General features: G+C 37.0%; 1 protein-coding gene across 1 annotated transcript in view; it reads left to right on the forward strand.

The window, feature by feature from the left end:
* LOC142354330 (uncharacterized) overlaps positions 1-22297 on the forward strand; it is a 48410-nt gene extending 26113 nt beyond the window's left edge. The window contains exon 3 of the mRNA XM_075406602.1: positions 21706-22297. Coding sequence (XP_075262717.1) covers positions 21706-21953 — 248 coding nt within the window. The 3' untranslated portion in view covers positions 21954-22297. The remainder of the gene's footprint in view (positions 1-21705) is intronic.
* Positions 22298-24032: the final 1735 nt, after the last annotated feature.

Consider the following 24032-nt stretch of genomic DNA (forward strand, 5'->3'; position numbering starts at 1 on the left):
CCACAGATTAGAGTTCAAAGGTCAAAGTTCAAATTTAAAGCCGGTACAAAAAACTGATGAATGAAAACTTAATGGAGAAAACGTTGACAATCAAATAAGCACATTGATGCACAATTGCACGTTTTCGGCGTTTTTCGAACTTTCGCTTATTTCAACTTTATGGGACAGACTATAGTACGGACTTTTGTGTTCCCGGTTTGGCCCATCTTAGATAACCTACTTAAGTAGTAAGATAATAGGGTACTAAGACAGGGGGGTTATCCTTCGAATTAATACGTGTGATAATAGGGGGTTATCCTTGGCGGCGCTACATGTAAAACATTTGACTACGGCCGTGCATGGGTGATACATGTAAACTAGCTTTCTTCTGGATACATGTAGGTGGAAATGTGCATTTATGTGGCTAGAGTCATTTTTGAGTGAGCGTTTATAAAATCATATGGCTACCATTGCTACAGTTGATTCGAAGAGTATTCACGAAACTTACAAGGAAATCGAAAAAGAATATTCACAATACGGTGAACAATTTTTCTACTTTTAAGCTACTTGTCTGCATTTGGATCCTGAGATTGATTCAGATATAGCTTTGAAACTACGACCTTATGGTGGTTTGATTGGCATCGACAAATCAGCCCTCGACAATTATTTTTAGATCATTCAAAATTTTGAGACTTCATGCGATACTTCACGACGCTTCCGGTTTTGTATATGAATATAGTGAAAAGGGTCCAGGCTATTCTTACGTATTACCTTGTTCAGTGACAAATAAGTACCTTGGTCATGTTACTGGAATTGCTTTTTGTTTATACGTAAAATCCCTCAAAAATAGTTTATTCAATTTGCTGGAATGTTGAAATCCGGAGCGGTTGTTCTTAATTTAGAAGGCTTTCGAAGTAAAAAATCTGGGTTTATAATAAAAGAACTTGCGGTATCTACCGAAAATTACAACGATATAATTTCGTTTTTACTTTTACCTCCGAACTCATTTAACATACATTCTTCGAGTGAGCAAAGTTCTTTCCTGTGGGTTTCTAAATTCCTTCATGGTCTCTCGTGGGATACATTAGAGTACCCTTATCATTATTTGCAGAAGATTTTTCAAAGTATAGTTCTTCGATCTCCCTTTTCTGATTTTTACGCAAAAGGATTAGAAAAAACGGAAACTTTACGGCAGCTGTTACAGAGGAATGTTATCAACTTGGAAAGTTTGTTCTGCCCAAAAATTGAACACTTGAAATTATATCGGGAGACACCTGTTTGTAAATTACATGCATTGAGTTGCCCAAAACGACAAAGAAGCAAGCATTGTGCAAAAAAGAAGGCAAAACTCTTTTAACAGTGGCTGACGAATGAATAGTCGGTTCGAGAAACGAGCCCCGTCTCTACTGCAAGTGAATTTGTCTCCAAATTTGACAGTTTACAGTTGCATAACGCCTGAAAATCAATTAACGGTTACCCTTATCAAGGAAGAAAAAATTGACACAAGAGGCCAAACAGTTTTGAGAAAACAGCAGATTATGTGTGCTGGTGCTGAAATAGAAGCTTTCAAAAATTACCTTTCTTTACTGGAGTACTTTCAATTGTACATATCTTTACAAGAGAAAATGAAAAGGTTGAAACCAACCCCTTTACTTACGCCCAAGCGTGCAGTACCAGTTCTGATGTCTCTAAAAGATGAGACTCTTCCCGATGACATCAAGCAGCTCATTAAAGAGAACAATGTAGAGTCTTTTGTTTTCAGAGATAAACAAGATCCGATGAATGCAAACTATACAATCACTTATAAACAAAAAGACGAAGACTCTGGATATGTTCCTTATGAATTCTTTATTGTTAAAAAATTATGTAAAAATTCTTGGAAAGCAATTCATTTTTTGAATAATTTTATTTCAAATTGAGTCAAACCGAAGATCAACTAGATTCGGTCGGAGGCATTACTGACTTGGTTTTTGACGCCGAGCACCAAAAAAGACGATTTTGGAGGTTTTGCAATTCGAGATAGCCTCGATCAGAGGTTGTATACTTTACACAAATCATTATAATAATTTTCCTTATAACTGTATCTCTCGCCAAGTTGGTTTTTTTCAGTCTTGACTGTGAAGAATCCACGTTTTGGTTTTCACTTCTCTCTTGTACAGTTGGATACGCTCTTCCAAATCTAAAGTTATGAATAAAATTATTTCCACCACTGACCGGTTGTTCAAGGCTGTTTGCGGGCCCTCATGTTGCGGGAAAACTGAGCTGATTTTCAAAATGTTATTAGTTGGCACATTTTTTCCAGATTTTAAAACATTTTATTATTTTTATCAGCATGATCAGCCGAAATTCGAATCGTTAGCGGACAAACCTAACATACATTTTAAAAAATTCTCCGATTTTGAGCCCATTTCAGAGTTAGAGAACTGCCTTCTTGTGTTCGATGATTCATGTGAAGAAATTTTTAATGACAAAGATTTTTCCAAATTAGCAACCGCAGGGCGACATAGAAACATCAGTGTAATTTATGTTAAACACAATTTGTTCCAGCAAAGCAGATGTCCCAGAACAACTGATCTAAACACAACACATATCATATTGTTTAAATCACCACGTGACACACAACAGATCAGTTTCATCTGTCGGCAGTTGAATAATGCAAAATTTCTAAAAGAAAGCTATGAGCTCGCCACCAAAGAACCGTTTATTAATTGATTTGGATCCCAAAACATCAGACGTCTTGCGCTACGGTTCAAATATTGTTCCTCCAGGACCATCAATTTTTTTTATCTTCCATCAGCTAAAGCTGTTATCACAAGTCTGAGCGATGAGATAGAAAGAAGTTTGTATGCTGGGGTGGCTGCTAGAGATATCGGATACAAAACTAAAAGAGAAGATCGAGAGAAACTAAAAGAGAAAAGAGAATTCCTTCGCGAATGTTTGCTTAACATTGTCAATGGTAGAGTTCCAATAAGAAAAAGTTTTGTAGAAGGTTATGAGAAATCATTCAGAAAACTATTGTGTAGACAAACAAGTTTGAAAGAAAAGAGGCAACTTTTGCTAGAGAAAAAGATTTGGTCAAGTCTGTTGGTTTCGCTTTTCATCGTTATTTAAAAAAATCGCAATGCACACCGAAGAATTCGTTTTAATTCCAAAACGAATGTTTGCTTCACATCAACCGGTAAAAAGGAAGTTCTGGACAATCCCTTTTATAAACAGAAAGCTGCACAGCTGTGTCTTTTGCAAAGAAACCAGTCGAGCTCAATGGAAAAACCAGAGAAAGCACTTGAACCAGTTGAGACTGCAAACAAAGCAATTAAAACAGCAGAAGAGGAAAAAAGAAAAAAGAGAACCCATGAGCGAAGACAGCGAGATTGAGCGGGTATTGACGAAACAAAGATAAAGCGAAGATTTTGACGCCATATTGTTAGAGCTAGAATTTATGAATAAAAACAAAATCAAAAGATCAAAAATCATACTTGATTTGATTACCCAGTCTGAAACAGTAACCATAGAGTTGAATGACGTTATTCACATTAATAAAGAAACACTGGGCATTGAAGCTTCAACATTTCTGTACAATCTACAGCAACCAACTAAAAAAAATGGCATTGCAAAATACTCAAAAATTTTATTTGCTCTTAATATCTCACCTCATCTTGTTGCAAATACACATGCCAGGCAAATCTTGGAAGCCTCGTCTGAAAGTGGACAAGAGTTTTTCCCAAGTAGAGAACAACCCAGTCGACAAGAGCTCTTCTCTAGTAAAGAACAACCCAGTGGCTCAAACCCAACCCAAAAAAGATATAAAAAGAGGAAACGGCCCAAACGACAGACAAAGAGGAGACCAGTCAGAAGATGTGGTCTTTCTTTTCCTGAAGTAAAAAAATTGGATCAGTTTTATTTAAAAGGACCAGCTTCGTATGGAAGCATAAAGTGACTGCAGACTCAAAGCAAGCTCTCTATAGGTAAAATCCAGTCCTATTTGGAGACAAAGCCGTCTTTCACAAAGTACCGTTCAATTCGATTAAAATTTTCCAGGCTTAAAGTTATTGTAAAAGACATTAACGAAATTTGATCTCTGGATTTGGCACACGCTGATAAACTGGCAAAATATAACCGCAATATAAAGTATCTTCTAGTAGCGGTTGATTGTTTGTCAAGATATTTACGAGTGGAACCATTGAAAACAAAGTATGCAACAGAAGCAGCTGAAGCATTCAAAAAGATGATTAAAAACAAACAGCCCGAAAATGTATGGGTTGACGATGGTACAGAATTTCTTGGAGCATTCAAACAATTGTGCACCAAACATGGAATTCATTTATATAGTACTTACAGCGAAAAAGAAGTCAGTTTTTGCAGAGAGGAACATTAGTTATCTCAAAACGATAATTCATCGGTATCTTGAAGAAAAATGGACCTATAGCTACATTGACCAATTAGACCAATTTGTGAAAACAATCAATTCAAGAGTCAATCGAGTAACTAAAATTGCTCCTAAAAAATTTACCAAGAAAAGATGTGTCATTGGCAGCACAAACAAGTTCAACTCAGAAGCCCAAATTTTACATTGGAGACTTTGTGAGAGTAGTTAAAAAAGATAAAGCATTCAGGAAAAGTTATAAAGCAATCGTTCACAGACAAAGTCTTTGAAATAACGGGAATACCAACGTTATGCCCACCAGCATACTCCTTAGTTGACGCAGACAAAGAACCAATTCAAGGAAAATTTTACCAAACAGAATTACAACTTGTCAGGCTCCCTGTCGTTGAAAATGTCGAACAACCGGTTTGAAGACGAGTTTACAGTTCACGTTGTTTCATCCGCTTCAATGGAAATATTTGATTCAAACACACTTGCATCATTTCGGATTTTTTTTAATGACGAAATTCAACTTGCAGGTGATTGGAGAGTGGCGCTAAGTGAAATCATATTCGCAACACGTATAGAAAACGGAAATCTAATTGTGTACAACTTAAAAGACTATGAAGATTCCCAAAAGATGTCTTCGTGAGCCAATTTTATTTCTAGACCTTACAGTGGACAACAGTTTAGTTTTATGCCAGGAACCTTTGATACAGTGGCACAATTTCTTGCTACAATTAAGCGCACAATTGGACTGCCCCATTTTTCATTCAGAGATTTGAAGAACTCTGAAAAATATGAAATTTTATTTGGCAGGTATGAAGGAATTAAATTTCCCAGCGAGGAAACTCCAAGCATTTTTGGGTTTAAAGGTACTCCTGACGGCAATGGAATTTATATTGGGTTCAAAATGATTCCTAATGCGAACAGATTTATGAAAAGTGACGTTACAAACGCTTATTATGGGGAGTTCCCAGCTGACCTTTGTGCTGGAAAGCATCTAATTTTCATCTACACCAACATAATTGAATATCAATACGTCGGCGACACTAAGGCTCCCCTTTTGCGAGTCATTGATTCAAAACAACGTCTGAAAACGGTAGTGTTTGTGAGCTTGAACCAACTCATCGGATAGTTTTTACAAATTTAGACTATAAGAAGCTACTAACCAACGCAATTCAATCAATTTCAATTGAACTGAGAACAGAAACAGGACGATTAGTTCCTTTTTCTGGAACTGGAAAAGTTATTCTAACACTACAATTCACAAAATTTTCCCCATAAAAAGGATTCTTATTATGCTAATCAAGCGAAGTCTTTGCCCCACTTCTCTGGACCTTATCGTCAAAGAGGAAGTGCTTTTGGAGCCCTAGCTGCAGGCATTGGACGTGTTGCGCTGCCTTTAGCGCGTCCTTTTGTTTTGCCTACAGCGAACGTATCGGTAAAGAGCTCTTAAAACAAAGTGTTCCAGAGATTTTGGATGTAGTCGGAAGCAAAAAATCTCCTGAACAGGCATTTAAAAATACAATATCAAAAACTGTCAAAAAACAGACAGGGGGTATCGACAAAATACTTCACGTCGGAGGAAGTCAGTACAAGTCAAGCCACAGAAAGCAATCAACAAACGCAAAAGAAACATTTCAACGCACAGAGCTCCAAAAAGAAGTCGGTCAGATTTTTTTGCCAGAGTGAACGATGATCGCTAATTTATTACCATCAGAAGCAACTCACAGTTCTTTGGATTTATTCAAAAAACCTTCTCTCTTAGTAACATTCGATGGTAGCTTTTGTCAAAAGTTGGGCCCAGTCTACAGTCCAAACGGACCCATGTTAAAATTTGAAGTCGCCGGTGACCGAAATAATTTTATTGACTTACAGAAAATTTTCTTGGAAGTGAAATGTAAAATTGTCCAGTCATCAGAAGCTGATTTGAGATATGACGCAGGAGCAGCAAAAGATGTTACAAAGCCAGATTCTCCCTAATTTTGCAATAATATGTTACATTCACTCTTCTCTGATTGTACAGTGTCTGCTAATGGACTAAAAATTTCAAATGCTAACGGAAACTATGCTCATAAAAGTTTTATTGAAAAAGAATTTTCACATAGCAAAGATGCAAAAAACACCTGGTTGGCATGTCAGGACTACTCCTACGAAGAAAATCCAGGAGCGCTGTCAACTGGAGAAGTGAACAGAAGGAAAGCCTTAGTGAGGCAATCAGCTGAGTGCACATTCTACAGTAAAGTTGCAGTGGACTTTTTCACCTGTGACAGACATTTGCTAAGTGGTGTGACACTTCGCTTTGCATTTTGAGGGTCAATAGATGATTTTGTTATAATGTCTGACGATGCAGCCAGGCACTACAAACTAAAAACTGTCAAAGCTAATTTGTATGTGCGCAAGATGACGTTGAACGATGATGTTGTATCGGCCTTTGAAAAAAATTTTCTAACAAGTTCAGCTTCGTCTCCTTACCTGGAGACTCTAAAAAACATTTCTGGCGTCAACGGGTCTCCACAGTTGGAAACAAGAAGATATTTTTGCCACAGAACCGTTTTGTAGACTAGCAATTTGTCTGAACACTAACGAAGCGTTTCTTGGTAACAACAGACAAAGTCCATTTAATTTCCGCAAATTCGACCTTGAGCAGATTTATATTTATCGAAACGGTTTACCTGTGGCAGACAGTCCGATATCATCAAGTGATGACAAACGTCTTTACTTTAATACAATATCGGATTTAGCTTACATCGACAATGGCCATGGAATAAGTTTGACAGATTACCCAAACCATTTCATAATGGTTTTTGACTTGACCAGCACCCAACAAGCATCCCACGATTTTATTCATCCTGAGCTTACAAATTCGTCAATTTCTATTGAGTTGAAATTTTCTGTGGCCTTACCGAACATTATAGAGATATTCATTATTGACAAAAAAGCTAGCACAATTTCTGTTGATAGTGCAAGAAGAGTATCAAAGAATCACATTCTGACAAATTAATGATGGATGAAGATGATATTAACGATTTAATCCAAGGCTGCAAAGCTCTTAAATATAAATTCCATTGAAAAAATGAACAGAAACAGCTTCCTTATATTTAATGCAGCAACTGCTGAAAATACTGTCACCTACTGGTTACTGTTATGCAGAAAAAACAATCGACTTTTGTTTGCCGATCCTCTTGGTCAGCCCATTTCATCGTACAAACATCTATATCAAAGAATCATTTCTGTTGCCAACAATCACAACATCTATCAACTCTTGGAGAATCAACCAATTCAAAGTGCAAACTCTAAACTTTGTGGACTTTTCTGTATTTATGCTGCTCATTTTGTTTTCAATGCTCAAAAACTTGTAAAAATTAACGATAATGAATTGATTGGTTTTGCTTTTCATATGATGTTCTAACCTTACTAACGTGAAAAATTTAATTTTTTTTCAAAACTATAGTTTTTCTTCATACACAAAGCATACACTCAATAAATCAGAATCAATATTCAATTTTCCATATCCACTCATAAAAATATCCATAGTTTGACAAAAAGCACCAGAATGAGGACCATACAAAATTGTTTCAACTCTTCGTAAAGTTTCACTATTAACAAAATCAGATTGAGTTTGTTTTGATGGCGGCCGGACATTGTAGATAGTCTTTCGAGCAACTACTGGCATCTTGGCACTCTGTTTGGTATTGACATTTGTTTGTTTTGTATAGCTGCTTTTCGATAAATTGTTGTTGACAGCCAAAGCTGGCAGTCGTTTGCGCACTGACTGTGCACCGATTTTTTCCGCGCAACTGTTAAATTCGATTGCTAATATAAGCTTTGAAAACACATCTCCATTAGTCTCCAAATTTGGTGCAGTCCAAAACATAAATTTGAAAGCTGTATAAACGCAAGGCACAGGAAAGCTCTGATATCGTTTCAGTGTTTTGTTTTCAAAAGTAGTTGTATCAATCAGAACGTGATAATAGCTATTTACTAAATTGCACAATTCTGAATAAAAATGTGCACACACTGCATGAAAATTTCCAATAGAAAAGCTAGCTTTTTCTTCCACAATGAGAAATTTGAACTGTTTCAGAAATTTTTTTAAAGTAATTTGGAGAACGCTCAAACATCGCTTCCACCATCGTTGTTTACAAGTTCTTTTTGAATTTTTGGTTTCTTTGCTAGTGGTGGTTTTGCTGCAGACTGTTGATCAGCCACAGAGTTCTGTATTTTGCTAGCTGAGCTGACCAAATTTTCAAACTCTGCAAGAGTTAACGAAATTCACTGATCAAACTCGTAATCTTCTGTTGTTTTTTTGAAAAATTTCAGAAATACATATGTCCCTGTCCTTTCATAGAATTTCAGCGTTGTCCTGACTAAGCGCTCATCAGTTTTGGAATTATCGAAATAACAATCTCCAAACTCTGTGTCTTTAGTGGGCGTGAAAGGCATAGTGTGCAGCTTGTTTTATTACTTTCAAGTGTTATAATGTGTAAAATTCCAATTCAATGGGGGCGGCAAGTTGGGTTTAATCAATTGTCGTCAAACTGCCTAATTAAATCCAAATGATTTTGTGAATACAGGCTTAAGTACGCCTATGGCGCACTTGAGTCTGTCTGTTGTTCACATATTGCATAATTAACTTCAGCTGTGACCTTAGATAAGACAAAAAACATATGTGACCCTAGGTGTGTACTTGACGTCATTGGGGAGTGCAGTATACACTGTTTATTGAAATTATATGCAGACCATATGTTTTGAGAAAGCAGATGTGACCCTAGGTGTGTATTTGGACCAGCAGTGCAGTGTACACTGTTTATTGGAATTATATGCGGACCATATGTTTATAATTTGGAACAGATGTGACCCTGGGTGTGTGATATAATTAGAAGCACATGTGAACCTACAGCAGTAAAGAAATTCTGATAAGAATAATGTGTACAATGAATTGCTAATAATAAAATACGTTATAAATAAGAAGTTTGCAATTACACGCTACAAAGTGTATCAACCCGTGTATAATAACAAAATTTAGAGCATATAACAGAGCATATACACTACCAAAATTACAACCAAATGTGACCCCAGATATAAATTCTCGATTAACACGTTGTGCTTCATAATTTTAAAAAAAGTTATTCATTTTCTTTAAACCTTGCGTTCAGTGCACTTTGCTTTCCTTCAAGAGTTCGTTACCAGACAAACATCTACCAACCGTCTTCTATCAAATTGGTTTTTCTTTCTTTCTCGAAAATTGTACAAAAAATTATGCCCGCTCAAATACTTGCTGAATCTGTAATTTCGTTGGAGCGAACATTGGTTTATCAGACAGTGTTCAAAAATTTTGTTCTGCTGATTCAACAGAAGAGACAAGGCGATGTTTGGCAAACTTACCAGCACTGTTTTTTAGCTAGGCTTTTCATTAACGCAATTGCTTCTTTAACCGAGAAGACAAAACCAGCAGAATGCAGTCTTATTACATCAGGGGGAGATTTACCTCCGAAAACTTTGCCAACATTTCAACATCTTGGCATGGAGTCATTACCTGAGGACGTTAAACGAATTTTGTTTTGGTACGACTGCGACTGTGTGCATCTGTTCGAAAACCACCACTTATCAAGCTTGCGAAAACTTAGCTGACATGTGGGGCATAAAGTCATCACCTAGCTCCCCAGAAAATCAATCGCAATTCGATTCAGCCAGCTTGCCAGTAACACTAGCAGTTGATCCGAGTCCCAGTTTGACACCGACATCTAGTCCATCCCTCTTTGCGTGAATTCACAAGAACAATTCTACGGCTCTGTTCAATGACAACCAATTCGATACAGCGTTACTGTCAGCTACACAATTTCAAACACCAGAACCAGCACGTGTTTTTGGTGTCACAGACACGCCAAAGATTTGCAATGCACCAGAGAAACGGCTAGAGAATTCTTTAATGGACTTATTTGATTAATTTGAAAATAAAACTTGATGAATCACCACAAAACTTTTTTATATAGTTAGATGCTAACTTGATATTGCTTCAATAATGTGTGATTTCAACTTCTTGAAAGCTGAATTTATCTTTTTATATCTGTTTTTACAGTTTTGAATCTGCTGAGTCACAGAAATTAAAACTTTGCTACTGATCAAGTTCGTAAATGTTCAGAAAAGATTTTCATTATGACGTAAGCATGCAAATTCGTTTCATAACAAAAACTCAACTACTACAACTACTATGACGTGGTGTGATTTTTCAATATTATATCCAGAAATACTCTTCTCAATCTACAAAATTTTTGTTTATATTATACATAAAACTTAGAGATATAGCCATTTGTGAGAGTATGCGGTATTGACGCTAATGACATGCTAACTCCATGCCACAGCTGTAGCATGGATTGAATTCCAAATTCAATATATAAGTTGAAGAAATGTTCAAAAGATGAGAAATATTTAAAGAAAATTTTCTAAAAAAGGCATTTCAAACGTCAAATTTTGACACTGAATTCAGTAGATGCGCTCTTCAGCTTACACTAGACTCACCTCCCATTTGATACTTGTGGATCAATTGAAAGAAAAAGAGCATGTTTGTTAAAAAAAAACGAAAAAAAAAACTCAAGAAAAAATTTTTTTTGACACATGACCTCTGACTTTTGACCCCAAAAAAGGTTTCCAAAAAATACTTGGGATGAAACTGATTGTTCAGTAAGCCTCAGCATACTCTAAAGTACAAAACATCTCATCACACTCGTCAAAATTTACTCATTCGTTATGGAGATAATTAGCCCCCCATTAGCGACTAATTAAGGGTTAATTAACCTAATTACTAATTACTGAAAAACAAATTCAAATTTTTGCAACGGTTTTGTAATCACTGCTTAATGCCTGACATTATTGCTCATAAGCACCATCATCAAAAAATGGCTCTTTCACCGATTTTCAAAACATCTGGCAATTAATGTCACATTAACATCTGGCATTAATTAGCATATGAAGTACCCTAAAGAAAGATGTAAGATCGGTTTTCTTTACATTTTTGGACTTATTGGGTCCTCAGTGCAAACTTGTTTCATCATAACTGTCATCAAAAAAGGCCTCAGAAAAAAGACACATGTTTATGTCATGTAATTGTCATGCAATTGTTAATTAGTGACTTGATTGACAGAAAAACAAACTTTTTTTCTGTTTACTTTTGAGCAAATTTTTTATATGGGTCCTATGTTTTTTGGCACCTGGAGCATTTTTGCTCATCACACTTAACAACGTATGGCAACTCTAACCACCTGTATCTGAAAATGCATAAAATAGCGCTTTTTATTACAATTTTGAATATTATCATGTATTTCCAATTTCTCAAAAACGTTTTTTGGAACAAACGATGACCAGCAATACTCATTAGGGTTCCTTATGGTGGTACATTTTGGCAAGCGATTGCTTTGGAGAGTTGAAAACCCATCTCTTTTTTCTTTCATAACTAACAAAATTTCGAACTAAAGGTACCCGCCAAAACCAACCAATCAGGTTGCAGCATTTTGAAATTTTGAATTTTGCGCTCAAAATTTACATTCGTGCTTCAGTTTGGTGACCTTACTCATTTCCGAGTTATTTACCTGTTATCAAAGTTCTGCTGGAATTTGTCATTCGTCAAAACTACTAGAAATGAACTATTCGTGCAACTTCTTTTCCGCCACGTTCTCGTGGAAACCGCTCAAGAAATCAACATAAATTTCATCCAGACGATGTTGGGCTTCCTATGTACAACTGCTCCCTATGTGCGTTCAATTCACTGAAACTGCTTGAACTGGAGCAGCATATGCAAACTTGCCACTCGAAGTTTACAAACTGCTGCCGATCGTGCTTCATGGGATTCATTGATGCGCACCTATTTGCGCAGCATATGAGCTCCCTCCACTCGCTGCCTGAACTTGGACCTGAATACCAACCGAAAGGGGCTACAGCTGAGACAGCCTTCAATGGTGTGTTACAAACTTATAAAATTGTCAATAATACAGCTGACCGAGATCTTGAGAAATTCATGCTCAATCAAAGATCTGCAACTGCAACGCTAATTGAGCAACGGCTGAGCCAAGGACGACAGAAAGTACAATTTGAGGTAAAAGTACAGTTATTGAAGCTGCATCAAGATGAAAACTCCACCGAAACGGAGGAGCGCATTGAAATTTATGCCAACTCTCTCATGACGCCCATTTACGTAGAGGGTCTCACAGACGAGTTGTACTGGATTATGGTGGAGAAAATGAGGGCCGTCTTGTGTACGTTTGCTTCATCAGGAAGTGGTTGGGTTGTCAAAAAATAATCAAACTTGACGTCAAATTTGCCCGCTTCCGACCAATTCGCGGCTCATCCTATCTTGCCTTACCCCATAAGCTTGCAAACTGTCGCGGATTACTCAATACTCGAAACAACGACGATGCCAATTGTTTCAATTTTCGTTTCGTGGCAGCGTATCATGCGCATCATGGAATCAGTCTTGATAGAGATGACAGGAACTATCTTATTGATAAAACATCCCCAGCAACATATCAACAACAGAACATTCACCAACCTGTAGGCGAATTTGAAATGCCAATGGGATTTGAGAAAATGAAAGCCTTTGAAACCCTCAATGATGTCGCAATCAACGTCTTTGGTTACGATAAAGGACAACTTTGCCCTCTACGAGTCTCCTCGTTGGAATCAGATTTTGTTATGGATCTTTTACTTCTTTATGATGATGACATTTATGCTCTCATTACTGATCTTGTGAAAGTTGTTTGTAAAGTTAGAGACCTGAAATTTAGATTTGGTTATCGCATTTGTGGTAATTGTTTCTGGACTGGAAAGCTATAATATTCATACTGAAAATTGTTATCTAAATGCCCCTGCAGTTATTCAAATGCCATCACCAGATAAAAATGAATACAATTTCTCAAATTTTTCAGCCACGTGGTTTGTTCCTCTGGTCATTTATCTTTTCTGAATCTTTTCTGCTACCCGTCGCTGGATGTGATGCAGCAACTGACCAATCATCCACACGCGTGATTGAAAAGCACAAACAATGTGGATTTGCTTTGGCAGTTGTTGATCATCACTCAAATGTTCCCTATTTCCATCATGTGGACAGCTCAGAAGAATGTATGGGCAATTTTCTTCGAATGCTGCATTCGTTAGCAAGGGACATACATGAACGCAAAAAACAGTTTCCTCTCTACAAGGGAAATCGTAGAAATTTGGACAAAAATAGCGCTACACACTGTTGGATATGCGAAGAACCATTTGACAGCAAGCTTGACCCTGAAGAGAGAGCGTAGATTTAGACCACTGTCATTTTAGTGGCCAATTCTTGGGCTGGGCACACAAAAAGTGTAATCGAGCGAGACAATATGTCAATTTTACGCCTGTGGTCGGTCATAACATACAAAACGATGAACTACATCATATTTGTCTGGCTCTGAACGACTGTGAGTTTACCACAACAATAAAAGTCATTCCGTCAACAGATGAGAAAAACATATCAATGACATTCGGAGTTCTGATTGACACTATTACAACTCAAGAAGGAAGAACCCAAAAAATTTACGAGTATTTAAGATTCATCATTTCGTACAAAATGATGAACACTTCGCTGGAAAAACTGGTAGAAATTTTTGGGCATTATTGCTCATAAGCACCATTATCAAAAAATGGCTCTTTCACCGATTTTCAAAACATCTGGCAATTAATGCCACAATAACATCTGGCATTAATTAGCATATGAAGTACCCTAAAGAAAGATGTAAGATCGGTTTTCTTTACATTTTTGGACTTATTGGGTCCTCAGTGCAAATTTATTTCATCATAACTGTCATCAAAAAAGGCCTCAGAAAAAAGACACATGTTTATGTCATGTAATTGTCATGCAATTGTTAATTAGTGACTTGATTGACAGAAAAACAAACTTTTTTTCTGTTTACTTTTGAGCAACTTTTTTATATGCGTCCTATGTTTTTTGGCACCTGCAGCATTTTTGCTCATCACACTTAACAACGTATGGCAACTCTAACCACCGGTATCTGAAAATGCATAAAATAGCGCTTTTTATTACAATTTTGAATATTATCATGTATTTCCAATTTCTCAAAAACGTTTTTTGAAACAAACGATGACCAGCAATACTCATTAGGGTTCCTTATGGTGGTACATTTTGGCAAACGATTGCTTTGGAGAGTTGAAAACCCATCTTTTTTTTCTTTCATAACTAACAAAATTTCGAACTAAAGGTACCCGCCAAATCCAACCAATCAGGTTGCAGCATTTTGAAATTTTGAATTTCGCGCTCAAAGTTTACATTTGTGCTTCAGTTTGGTGACCTTACTCATTTCCGAGTTATTTACCTGTTATCAAAGTTCTGCTGGAATTTGACATTCGTCAAAACTACTAGAAATGAACTATTCGTGCAACTTCTTTTCCGCCACGTTCTCGTGAAAACCGCTCAAGACATCAACATAAATTTCATCCAGACGATGTTGGGTTTCCTGTGTACAACTGCTCCCTATCTGCGTTCAATTCACTGAAACTGCCTGAACTGGAGCAGCATATGCAAACTTGCCACTCGAAGTTTACAAACTGCTGCCGATCGTGCTTCATGGGATTCAATGATGCGCACCTATTTGCGCAGCATATGAACTCCCTCCACTAGCTGCCTGTATTTGGACCTGAATACCAACCGAAAGGGGCTACAGCGGAGATAGCCTTCAATGGTGTGTTACAAACTTATAAAATTGTCAATAATACAGCTGACCGAGATCTTGAGAAATTCATGCTCAATCAAAGATCTGCAACTGCAACGCTAATTGAGCAACGGCTGAGCCAAGGACGACAGAAAGTACAATTTGAGGTAAAAGTACAGTTATTGAAGCTGCATCAAGATGAAAACTCCACCGAAACGGAGGAGCGCATTGAAATTTATGCCAACTCTCTCATGACGCCCATTTACGTAGAGGGTCTCACAGACGAGTTGTACTGGATTATGGTGGAGAAAATGAGGGCCGTCTTGTGTACGTTTGCTTCATCAGGAAGTGGTTGGGTTGTCAAAAAATAATCAAACTTGACGTCAAATTTGCCCGCTTCCGACCAATTCGCGGCTCATCCTATCTTGCCTTACCCCATAAGCTTGCAAACTGTCGCGGATTACTCAATACTCGAAACAACGACGATGCCAATTGTTTCAATTTTCGTTTCGTGGCAGCGTATCATGCGCATCATGGAATCAGTCTTGATAGAGATGACAGGAACTATCTTATTGATAAAACATCCCCAGCAACATATCAACAACAGAACATTCACCAACCTGTAGGCGAATTTGAAATGCCAATGGGATTTGAGAAAATGAAAGCCTTTGAAACCCTCAATGATGTCGCAATCAACGTCTTTGGTTACGATAAAGGACAACTTTGCCCTCTACGAGTCTCCTCGTTGGAATCAGATTTTGTTATGGATCTTTTACTTCTTTATGATGATGACATTTATGCTCTCATTACTGATCTTGTGAAAGTTGTTTGTAAAGTTAGAGACCTGAAATTTAGATTTGGTTATCGCATTTGTGGTAATTGTTTCTGGACTGGAAAGCTATAATATTCATACTGAAAATTGTTATCTAAATGCCCCTGCAGTTATTCAAATGCAATCACCAGATAAAAATGAATACAATTTCTCAAATTTTTCAGCCACGTGGTTTGTTCCTCTGGTCATTTATCTTTTCTGAATCTTTTCTGCTACCCGTCGCTGGATGTGATGCAGCAACTGACCAATCATCCACACGCGTGATTGAAAAGCACAAACAATGTGGATTTGCTTTGGCAGTTGTTGATCATCACTCAAATGTTCCCTATTTCCATCATGTGGACAGCTCAGAAGAATGTATGGGCAATTTTCTTCGAATGCTGCATTCGTTAGCAAGGGACATACATGAACGCAAAAAACAGTTTCCTCTCTACAAGGGAAATCGTAGAAATTTGGACAAAAATAGCGCTACACACTGTTGGATATGCGAAGAACCATTTGACAGCAAGCTTGACCCTGAAGAGAGAGCGTAGATTTAGACCACTGTCATTTTAGTGGCCAATTCTTGGGCTGGGCACACAAAAAGTGTAATCGAGCGAGACAATATGTCAATTTTACGCCTGTGGTCGGTCATAACATACAAAACGATGAACTACATCATATTTGTCTGGCTCTGAACGACTGTGAGTTTACCACAACAATAAAAGTCATTCCGTCAACAGATGAGAAAAACATATCAATGACATTCGGAGTTCTGATTGACACTATTACAACTCAAGAAGGAAGAACCCAAAAAATTTACGAGTATTTAAGATTCATCAATTCGTACAAAATGATGAACAGTTCGCTGGAAAAACTGGTGGAAATTTTGCCTGACACACATTTCAATATCATGAAAGCAATGTTTTCCTCGCTTTCCGAATCAAACGCACACTTACTCAAACAAGAAGGATATTATCCTTATTCTTATGTATGTGATCGTACAAAATTTTCTGAGGAACATCCACCACCCCTCTCAGAGTGGCGCAACACATTAGAAGGCGGAAAATTGGCTGTTAGTGAAGAAAATTTAAGTCATGCTAACCAGATGTGGAATTTACTGGGGTGCAAAACTTTACAAGACTATCATGACGCATACCTTAAACTGGATTGTGCATTATTAGCCCGTGAGCCCGTGTATGTGAGTTTCACCGTGAACTTAGCTTTCGAACATACGAACTCGACTGCATGAATTTCTACACTCTCCCCAATATGGCAAAAGAGGCGTCACTAAAGATATGCAAGGCAAACATTGAGCTGATGACAGAACGAGAACATTTGGACATGATTGAACCAGCAATACGAGGCGGAGTAACATCTGTTTACGAGGAGCGTCATTTTGTTGCAAATAATAAGTACTTATCAGAATACCGGCCCTCTGAGGAGTCAATTTTTGCGCTCTGTGTAGACGCAAATACTCTATGGAGGTGTCATGCAGATGGACATACTACCAGTGGGGGAATTCGCCTTCAACGTAGAAATTACCCTTAACGAAATCCTCAATACCCTTAACGACGCTTCAGTTGGTTATTTTCTTGAAGTACACTTATATTACCCTGTTCACTTACACGATGACCACCGAGACTTTCCCCTTGCCCCTACCAAAGAAAATCTTCAAGATGAGTGGTTGGGCGAACATCAACTGGAGCTAAAAGAACAACACAGGTCACTCAGCTCGAATGTTAAAAAATTGCTTCGGACGCTGTTCGAAAAAAAAGAACTATGTATTGCATTACAATCTTCTAAAATTATATGTTAGTCTTGGGTTAATTGTTGCGAAAGTACACGGTGTCCTACAGTTCAAACAAGCGAATTGGTTAGCACCCTATATTTCACTCAACAATAATAAACGTCAAGCCGCTAGCAATAAATTCGAAGAAAACTTTTACTTTTATAAGCTCATGAACAATGCAGTATATGGTAAGAATTGCGAATCTAAACACAGAAAAAGTAAGCTTACCATTGCGCGGGATGCTGATCAAGTTCTGAGTTCCATTTCAAGGTTCGAGTTTGATCGGTTCATGATATTCGGAGATAACCTGGCCGCATTGTCTTTCCACGCCAGAAAGATTTATTGGAAAACCCCATAAATAATTGGAGCAACTATACTTGATCTGGCCAAGTATCAAAAGTACAATTTCCATTACTACACAATGCGCGCTAATTTTGATTGTCGTTTGTTATATAGTGACACGGATAGTTTCCTATATAAAATCCGGACTTTTATGAGGAATTAGCAAGGAAGCCAGCTTCAGTTGTTAGCGAATTCAATTTCTCCAATTATCGGAACGATCACTATTTATACGGGTCAGAAATTAAACGGGTAGTCCTCAAGTTTAAGGACGAATTTGCGGGAGATTTTATTACGGAGTTTGTATGTTTAAAGCCGAAATTATACTCAATACTCTCAAAAAGTAAGTATTCTTTCTTTATTCTAAAGCATGTTAGTTCTACCTTTAAATTACAAAGGTTGTTAGTAGGCTTCTGAATGGTATTAGTTTTATTATTATATGCATAGGGGGTTAGTAAACATTTAAAGACTTAATTAAAGGCTTTTTTTCTCTTTAGGTTGTCGAAAACTTTCGGCTAAAGAAGTAACAAAGGCCGCTCAACAACGTCTCAGGCATGATGATTTCTTGAGCACACTGATGACAGGAAACGTTTTTCAAACTGAAAACACACGAATAATGTCCGATCATCAAGTATTGGAAACTGTTACTACCAACAAAATATGCCTTTCAGCGTTTGATAACAAACGGTATAATCTACTCTGCGGTACAAAAACTCTACCCTTCGGACATTATGAGACTGTTGATTGTGATGTCGATGAAATTGATTGGGGTAGTGATGATATTCAGTGGGATAATGACAGTTACTCAAACTTACTTCTCAGCTCTAGTCCAGAATGGGATAATGATTTTGTAGTATCTCAAACTTCCTCAACAGCCGCTCTCTCAGTGCCAGCCTCCACCACCAGCTCTTGGGAAACTCCCGACCCGGGTTTAGTAGTAACTGAGCAGATAACTGAATCTGATATTGACAGTGACGATATTGCAGATGTTGACGCCAGTTTCAGTGAAAGCTCCTCTTCTGACGACCCCTTCATAAACTTTGAAGCTGAAGAAGCAAGCAGCAGCGAAGAAGAAGAACCAGCACGCAAAATAAGACATAAGACGGCGCTAATGCCAATTGAATTCCATGCCATTTTGGTGAAACTGCGTGTAGTAATACACAGTGTATTTTTTAATTTTGTTTTGATTGTTTAGTTTGGTTGCAATTCAATCTTTTTCTACAAATCTAACAAACCGGAGAAAAGCGCAAAAGGAAAGGAATAAAGGCGGAAGAAAGCTAGTTACATGTATCACCCATGCACGGCCGTAGTCAAATGTTTTACATGTAGCGCCGTCAAGGATAACCCCCTATTATCACACGTATTAATTCGAAGGATAACCCCCCCTATCTTAGTACCATATAATCCTACTACTTACTTAAGATCATTCGATCATTCGTGGTCAATTGTTTGCCGTAATAATCTTTACTTGTATTGTATCATTGTAACCGCAGAATAAAATCTGTAAGCAACGAAAGCAATTAAATGTTTGCGATACGCTCTTTTTGGAAGTGTTCATGTCCGTCCTGCTACGACATTGAGGCAAAAATTGGAAGCCTCTCATGTTATCCAATTAAAACAGTCCCCTTCTTTTTCTTTCTTCATTTTTTGCAGCATATACAGATGTAAATCTTTCCTACGCTTTATTCTGCGTTCGCTCCAATCTTTTTAAGCCTGTTTTGCGCTGGCGTTAATTAACTGAAGTTTATTAATGCAGCCGGCTGCAAACTGTTTTACACAACAACTGCAGTAAAAAAAACTAACTACATCAACTGCCGTAAAAACGATCAATTGAGCTAAAATAAAAGTAACTTCAGTAAAAACGATCAAGTTTAGCCCATATATAAACCTAGTTCTTTATCCCGTTGCAGGAATAGGATAAAATATTCATTGCAGCCGGTTGCAAGCGTTGACTTGCAAGAGAGCCGACGTTATAAAGAGCCAATTTTAAGAAAATTATTGAAATTATTGGGCGATAAATTACGAGAAATTATGCAGCCAATCAGATTGCGTTCCGAAATAAGACTACCAAAATCTCAACCAAAATCTCAACCAATCATAACAGGGTATTTGAGAAAAATTTTTATTATTTTTGAGCAAAAGAAACTGAACGGGAATTAATAATTAATTATCTTGAAATTATTGAGAGCCATGGCTCAGCGGCTTATGGGACTAGGTAAGAAACTCTCACATCCAAGCGGGAGTATAATTGACCCAATTAACGCCTTTTCATGGTAATCAACTAACGGTTTACGGTAATTAAAGGCAACTTTTTGCTGTCGGCTCTTTTTAAATCAAGTCGGGTTTCGTTGCTTTCTAACGTTGACACTTTAAAACTTCGGCTGTTTTACACGTAATCTTTGCAGGTATTTGCAATCAACTCGACATCTTTGACTTAGAATTCGATATAATACTGTAGAATGTTGCAGTCCACTCTTACTTGGCAACTTTGACCTGCAGGAACATTATTATATACATAGTTTTCACAACAATAAATCATTTCCTGAATAATATTCTTTCCCAAAACATTTTCAAAACCATTTGGGGAAAATTGAAACCACAGTTGGTTTCTTAAGACATCTACATATTCCAGATTTAAAGCTAGATTTACCAAGATTTTTAAATAGAAAACTGAAAAAATTTATATCCACAATTTTTCTTCCGTCCTACTGTTGACAGCTATTGAGAAAACTGAGCTCTGAGATGAAAGTAAAGGTGAAAAATAAGCAAAAATAATTTCAGAGGTAAAATATTTGTAGATGGAGTATTATTTTTTAGCAGGACATTTAAGAAATAACTCAATTTGCTTTCTTTTAAATGGAGACAGACAAAAAGAAGTCACAAAACAGACAGGTATGTATCTTTTAATTTATATTTATCAAAATTGTCACACTTAAAATCACTTTTTCTTCCATTTTTTGTTTACTTTCTTGGGAAAGTTGTTGTTCTTGTTCTCATATTTGTAAGGAAGCATGATAAATTAATATAAATATTAGCAGTTGTATAAATCACATGCATTAACTTAGCACAGACATTTTTTAATTTAAATAAATCTGTACTCTAAATTGTATTGCCCTAATGCTCTTTGAAGTAATATTAGCGGGCGGAGTAAAATTCACAAACGAAGTAAAACAGAATAACAAAAACAACTCTAAACGCACGTTGTGGAGGTACAAGATTCATAGCCAATGTTCTTTAGTCAAAGAAGTTCTTCTTCGACAAAATAATGAAAAACTTTTTTGTGCATTGCGTGACCAATGGGTGGGCTTAATTTTCACAGAATGCGAACAACACAGACCAAATTGTTTGGTTTTTGACTTGGTGGGGGTGCTGGCTTCTAATGATTGGAAAGACCCAAAGTTCCTATTCCCCTATACCGTCTCGTATGCGATCAAGAGGGTCTTCCAGGATCTGGGTGTCATAATATTTCAGGATTGAATCATGAACATTTCATTATGAATTCTTCTATGACCATGGCACTTAATACTTATGATCATGGCACTTTATAGACATTTCATGGTAAAATTCAAAGTAAAATTCTGAATTTATTCTGAACATAATGACCCAATTCGGTTAATACTATAAACATCATGAGTTTTTTCATGTTTCCGAACTAAACAGCATGAAAAAACTCCGTCATCTCAATTACCAGAGACTAAAGTCTGGAAAAACTAAAAATGCGTTTGTTCAGTGACGAGTCAGGGCTATTCTGTATACCTTTGTGTGGGACTACGCTGTTCGGGCAGATGTCAAGATATCAAAGTATTCCAACCTGAAGAGTGGGCCCACTCCAGGTGTGGGGGGATGCCAGCAGAGTATGTGAGGGTGGAAACCAGAGACAGCGATGAAGTTCTTAGTTTCTGTGATATTAGAGTTTACGGAAGACCAGTTGTTGGTGATACAAACGAGGACCTTCATTACTATTATGCTGATATTTAAACCCACAAACAACTACCGGGTCTTTCCCATTATACCCCCTCCCCCGCATAATTGTATGTTTACCACGCTTGGGGGTATAGGTTATCTGACGACAATGCGGGGGGGGGGGGATATAATGGAAAATACCCCAACTACCCCTGACTACAATCACCTAAGATCTTTTCAATTGGGAAGCAAGAAAACTGTAAACAAATTCCGATTACCCTTGACCATGTTGTCATATGATGCTGCATGTATAATTTAGGTGACTATACTTGAATTCACTGAGAACTTCCTTTTAAAATGACGAAAGTCAACGGAAGTCAACTTCTGGCTAAGTAGCAACTTTTTAACTTCTGGCACTGCAGACTTTCGGCATTTTAAAATGTGCATGTTTGGTTTTTTAAGCATTGACACGGGACTCTGCAAAAGTCACTTCGAATGCTGACTTAATATCTCGAACCACTTAGTTATCGATCATAACTAGACTTATGTGGAAAAATCTAAGGAACTTACTTTAAATCTCCCTGGTGTCTTTTCCCCATTTTCAGCATAGAATAAAAAATTTATCGTAAATTATATTATTGTACAATTTAAATTATTGTAAGAAAATGAGTGTAGCTTTTATATTGAATGAAGATTTCTTATTACAGCCCTCTAACTCTAACAATCTTTGCGGTTCTCGATAATCGCCAAAGTTCTCAGTGAATTCAAGCTGTCATGTAACCATTAGTTAAAACACGCAACTTGCTAGATTGAAATTGTCGAAAGTTCTTGAATGTCTCTAGTTCCCGGTTGTAAAACAATTTACCCATTAAATAAAAAAATATTATATAGTAAACAACCAGTAAATACGTGCACCTGACGGGAGCGAATAATATGCACCTATATTTGCTATTTGTGGGTGGGGGCTGGGGGAGGGGGGGGGGGGAGGCAGAAGGGGAAAGAAAGCAGAGTCGTCTAATTATGATTTACAGGATTACGTGATTTTGGGGCCTGATTTTGCTTCCCCCTTCTGCTATTTTTTATGGAACAAACGTCATAAATAAACCAATGCAATAGATTACATATAACAATTTTACTCAAAGTCAAAATACCCAAGGCTGTGATACCCAATTTACTCCTTTTAATTAATGTCAACTACTGCAAGAAATTCTACAAGAATCGCCTATTAAAAACTAGTTCCGCCTGACGTTACACTTGAAACGGGAAATATTCATTATCACCAAAAAATAATCTCACATAAGTATTAGTATACTAATCAGACTTTCCGGTAATTTTTGCGATATGGCAAAACGTTGGGTTCAATTTGGGAATCTTGGCACAATGGGTATTTCGAAAGTTATGCACAACTTCGAATTGATTTAAATTTATTTAATAAATTTAACCCACAAATAATTGACTTGGGACAAAGTTGTTAACTGTTCAAGTCTTCTTTGCTCTCTAAAATACCTGAGCTGTTAATTGACCTTATGTTTTAACTAAAACTTACATAAATATTTGTATCTGAAAAATAACATTTGCATTTTACCTTTTTCTAGGCTATGCAAATAAAATTTAGTGAAGACATTAACTTAGTACATAATCGCTGGTTAAGGTAAACAAACGTTCAGCTGAACTGCAAAACCATTTAACATTTGGTTCGTTTTTGAATTTCTCCTGAATTTTCTTCTAGAAATGTTTTCAATTTATAACCTACAGTAGCTTGCTGTGCTTGAATAATTGTAAATAATAGCAATAACAGCTGCATGAATTTTTAATTTAACAGCAGTATTTCTTGACAATACAATTATAACTCTGTTTTACTGAGCATCAAGTGTAGTTCAGCGCCCTATAAAATTCAAAATTTGAGTTGAAATTACAAAACTATTTAGCTAGTGATTGGCGTTTTTTCTATCTATCTCTCTGTAATTTTGAAGCAAAACAAAGAGTCTCCGTAATGTGCGTTAGCACATAATGTTCCGACCCCGCTCATCGAATTTTCTACTTAATTGTCTTCCAAAAGAGGAAGAGAAAAAAATTACAATTATCTCAAAAATAAGTTGTGTATATTCATACAACAAAATTGCTTTACTCTCAAAGCATTAAACGAAATAAAAG

The sequence above is a fragment of the Convolutriloba macropyga genome, chromosome 15 (assembly GCF_964194025.1).
Source record: "Convolutriloba macropyga chromosome 15, txConMacr16.3, whole genome shotgun sequence".
Lineage (NCBI taxonomy): Eukaryota > Metazoa > Xenacoelomorpha > Acoela > Convolutidae > Convolutriloba > Convolutriloba macropyga.